Source organism: Phragmites australis, chromosome 14 (genome assembly GCF_958298935.1).
Source record: "Phragmites australis chromosome 14, lpPhrAust1.1, whole genome shotgun sequence".
NCBI classification, from domain to species: domain Eukaryota; kingdom Viridiplantae; phylum Streptophyta; class Magnoliopsida; order Poales; family Poaceae; genus Phragmites; species Phragmites australis.
This window is the reverse complement of record NC_084934.1, coordinates 1,168,303-1,173,190: the sequence shown is the minus strand read 5'-3', so window position 1 is coordinate 1,173,190 and position 4,888 is coordinate 1,168,303. Positions and strand designations below refer to the sequence as shown.

The window sequence follows — 4,888 nt, the reverse complement described above, 5'->3', positions numbered from 1 at the left end:
AACTCGAATTCTACCAAATCCATCTGGGCATTCTCACCATGTAAACCTATGAAACTTACCCAAGGTACTTGTCAAAGTTTGTGACCGTCGATTGAGGGAGAAATTGAAGGAGCTGGCTTAGAGAAGAGAGACCCAAGTGCTGAAATTTTCAGAAAAGAGAGAGATGACGAAAATAGTTTGCCAATCCTTCATGCATGTATGAATTTCTTAGATGGATGGGAAGCTAGAGAGGTGGAGAACATCATAGTGTGACATGCATACCTAGCTTTTGCTTCTTGAGGGCAGATTTTTTGGTGGACAGTAAGAGAGAGCTTGAGAGTGGAAGAGGAGAGCAGCAACACTCTCATGCTGTTCGGTTTGGGGAGAAGAGGAAGAGTGAGCACGTGGGTGAGAGTGAGAGAGATGGAGAAGAGCTACTGCAGCATTGGACAGAGGGAGGGGAGGTGGTGGGGCTAGCTAGTAGGGCCCATTTGGTAGAGAAGCAAGAATTATTTTAGATGAAAATCCTATTCTTTCCCTCTCTATTTTACTATCCCAAAGAGGTGCTCTAGTGCTCCAAAAATTCTACGAATTATGTGTCGCGATTGCAAAATGATATGAACACAATTTAAATTGGATTTACTCACCACATCTAAGCGAAACTTGAAACAAAAGAAAATTCTAAAACCGGGTATTTTCGTTACACTAGTAATGATCAAACCACCATTGAAAATAACAAGCACTCAACAATATTTAATAATTAAATATGATGTTTATGATGTATGATTATGCTTAATAACATGCTTACGGATTTGGGACGTGACAATTTACTTATCCCGTGATCTTATCTTTATTGTGTCCATCTTCAAAGTTATGAGCTTTTAAGCACAAAGACATATAAAATGATGTTGAATGGAATTTATGATTCATATTCTATACGTGGAGTCGTATTGCCTTAAAACTTTCAATCTTGCTTAATTTATCTCTATGAGTATTTTTCTTCCGCTCAAGGGTTGATGTGCATTGAATGATCAAAATAAGAGAAAGTTATCTATTTTGCAAGAAATTATTAAAACGCCTATTTACCTCCCTAGTCGTCATTTTCGATCCTACATCTTAATGATCGTAGTTGTTACGACTGAATTAAGAAAATATTCAATATAATGGCATACAGTAGAAAAAGCATTATAAGGCCTGATTGAAAGACTCCATCCCAACGTATACACGTCCAGGGCCCATGCAAACCCAGACGGACGTGTGCCTTTAGCGTCTATATAAGGGAGAGAGACGAGCTCGAGCCTCGAGCTCGCCGCAGGCGTCAGCACTCCGAAAGACTTGGAGGTCGATCGGCCTTTGACATACTTGTAGGCGGGCGCTATGGTGCCGGAGTCGCTGTCCGGCTTCGTGGACATCCGCGCGGCAGCGCCGTCGTTCTTAGTCGCGGCTTTGGCGTTGTACATCCTGGTGGAGCAGCTGTCCTACCACCGAAAGAAGGGCCCCCTGCCCGGCCCGCCGCTCGTCCTGCCGTTCTTCGGGAACATCGCGCACTTGATCCGCGACCCGACCGGGTACTGGGACGGGCTGGCGGCGCGCGCCAGGGAGTCTGGTGTGGGGCTCGCGGCGGACTTCTTTCTCGGGCGGTTCATCGTGTTCATCCGTGACACCGAGCTGACCCACCGCGTGTTGGCCAACGTACGCCCCGACGCGTTCCACTTCATCGGACACCCCTTCGGCAAGAAGCTCTTCGGCGACCACAATCTCATCTATATGTTCGGCGAGGACCACAAGGAGCTGCGCCGCCGGATCGCTCCAAACTTCACGCCGCGCGCGCTCTCCACCTACGCCGCCATCCAGCAGCGCGTCATCATTGCGCACCTCCGCAGGTGGCTCGACTGGAGCGCTGCCCAAGGCGGGAATGCCTTCTCGATGCGGGACCCCTGTCGCGACATGAACCTGGAGACCTCGCAGACGGTGTTCGTGGGACCGTACCTGACCGAGGAGGCGCGGGAGAGGTTCGAGAGGGACTACAACCTTTTCAACGTCGGCCTCATGGCGATGCCCGTAGACCTGCCCGGGTTCGCGTTCCGGCGCGCGAAGCAGGGCGTGGCGCGGCTGGTGCGCACGCTCGGGGATTGCGTACGGCAGAGCAAGGCGCGAATGCGCGCCGGCGGCGAGCCCGAGTGCCTGGTGGACTACTGGATGCAGGAGACTCTGCGGGAGTTCGACGAGGCGGCGGCGGCGGGACGTCCGCCGCCGGCGCACACCGACGACGAGCAGATCGGCGGCTACGTGTTCGACTTCCTCTACGCGGCGCAAGACGCTTCCACGTCCTCCCTCTGCTGGGCTGTGTCCGCGCTCGACTCCCATCCAGACGTGCTCGCCTGCATGCGTGCCGAGGTGGCAGCGGTCTGGTCGCCGGACTCGGGCGAGCCCATCACCGCGGAGCAGATGGCGGAGATGAGGTACACCCAGGCCGTGGCGCGCGAGGTGATCCGGTACCGGCCCCCGGCGACAATGGTGCCGCACATCGCCCGCGAGCCGTTCCAGCTGACGGAGTGGTACACGGTCCCCAAGGGCACCACCGTGTTCCCGTCGCTGTACGAGTCGTCGTTCCAGGGGTTCCAGGACCCGGAGGCGTTCGACCCGGAACGCTTCTTCTCGGAAGCGCGCCGCGAGGATGTGGCGTACAAGCGCAACTTCCTAGCGTTCGGCGCCGGCGCGCACCAGTGCGTGGGTCAGCGGTACGCGCTCAACCACCTGGTGTTGTTCATGGCACTGTTCGTGTCGGTGGTGGACTTCAAGCGGGACAGAAACAAGGGGTGCGACGAGCTGGTGTATATCCCGACCATCGCGCCCAGGGATGGCTGCGCCGTGTACCTCAAGCAGCGCTGCGCCAAGCTCCCATCGCTCTAATAAGCTGCTTGTCCATGACGGCATGGACTGCTGTCTGAACAGTATGCGCACACTATTTAGTATCCATTCATGACGGTCGCTCTGTTTGTATTCCCTAAGTATGAATAATGCAGCATAGGTTCGTATCCATTCATGATGTCGCTCTGTTTGTATTCCCTGAGTATGAATAATGCAGCACGTTGGTCTTATATTTTTAATGTGTTGTTATGAATATTATAGCATGCTTTATTGTACTTTATTTATGCTTATTATTGCATGCATTCTCTTCTGGTAAGCGAAGAACCGGCATGTGACCCGGCGGCGGTTGAAGACGACGTCAATCTCCCGAATTTTACAAGTGTTACGCGAGTAGTATTAGACAGTCACCTGAGCAGCAAGGCAAGCATCTAATTATTTTTCATCTAACTATTTTGGATTATATGTGTCTAATATGATAAATTACGTTTTATGTATATTATACATGAGTTCAAGTCGATGTCAGGTTTATGATGAGTAGAACCTATGTTGATGCACTAATTCTCCTATTTTGAATAATTGTTGATCCATATCCTTATAGCCTGGGTTTAATATGCTGTTATCTAACTTAAAATATCATTTGTGATACTTAGCAAGTGCTTACGTCCTCAGTAGAAGTCGAGCGATAAAATATTTCATCATTCGCGAGCATAAGCTTTAATTACTTGCACAATGATCATAATGATGGGTTGATGTTATTGGTTGGACGAGTGGTGAGGATGAGACGAGATGTAGACGGTGTTAAGGGTGTTTGTCCTGCCCGGATGTGTAGTTCCTCTGGGTAGGTCGGGAGAGTGATCCAGATACCGTAGACCGCTTGCATCGTTTAAGCTCCTATCATTGTTGCAGTTGGCTTTAACATTTTTCGTGCTTACTACATGTCGCATATATGAACGATAAGCTGATTACCTTTGTAGCTATGGCTTTTTGACGTGCGGGTCTATGGTGTCGGACATGAGGTCTGTTGGGGTATCCATTTTGCTTCAGGAATAGTTCTGGATAACCTCCGCACCTATCGGAGCATGATCAAACAGTCGGAGCTTACTGTAAAAGGTTGACATGAGTACCGCTTGTATTAACCTATGTGGTCATGCAAGCCGTCAATCATTAGTGACAGATCAAGTTGTGATCTATCACCTATGACCTCATTGGTGACAAATTTTTACCCGTCATCTATGATGACTCATCAGTGACGCGTTCGGATTGACGGGTGCGGGACCTATCACTAATGACGGTTATCACCTGTTATTTATGATCTTTTTTCACGTAGTAAGACCTAATGATTGAGAATGAACCTCACTTGCAGCCAGCTAACCTAGCTAGGGCTTGGTTGAACTGACTCGCCTAGCTAACTGATGAGGCCTGACAGACATCACATATGGCCAGATGATTCATGAACTTTCAAGAGTCAAATGTCAAAATGATTTTACTAGTATAAAAATCTAAACTAGACACTTCAAGAATTAGAGGCAAAGTTGGCTTTTAGTACTACTATGAGGTCAAGAAGTATCTCTAAGGCTAGTTGTCTATTAGCAATTTGTGAGTTGTGGTTGAGTTATTATCTAGTTGTTTAATAGTTGTCATCTTAATTGTATGTGAGTTGTGTGAGGCTTTGAAGCCTATAAATTGAGGCCAGCACTGAGCACTCTAGTTTGTAACTTGGTTCAGTTACCCAGTGTCCTTATTAATAGAACATGTTCAACCTTAGATGTTGGATCTTAAGGGCTTTGGATTAAGCTCTAGCTATCCGTGGATTTGGATTGTGACCTTTTGGTCTATCTTCGTCTCTAGAATGATATCTAGCTCAGCACGTTGAAGTGGTTCCTTCAACATTTGTGCTGTTTCTACCTATCAGCACCTTGGAGTTGTTCCTCCAATAAATTGTGCTGTATTATCTATTTGTAGCAGCAACGTGGAGTTGTTCCTTCACAACCTTGTGCTGCTTCACTAACATGTCTCATGTTTCGATCGAACGCGGGTG

The 4,888-nt window shown here is 48.5% G+C and overlaps 1 protein-coding gene across 1 annotated transcript; it reads left to right on the top strand.

The window, feature by feature from the left end:
• The first annotated feature begins 1,299 nt into the window (after positions 1-1,299).
• LOC133891535 (cytochrome P450 710A1-like) lies at positions 1,300-2,892 on the top strand. The gene has a single exon (XM_062332262.1). It carries the CDS (start codon positions 1,357-1,359, stop codon positions 2,890-2,892), a length of 1,536 nt encoding a protein of 511 aa, XP_062188246.1. The 5' UTR covers positions 1,300-1,356.
• Positions 2,893-4,888: the final 1,996 nt, after the last annotated feature.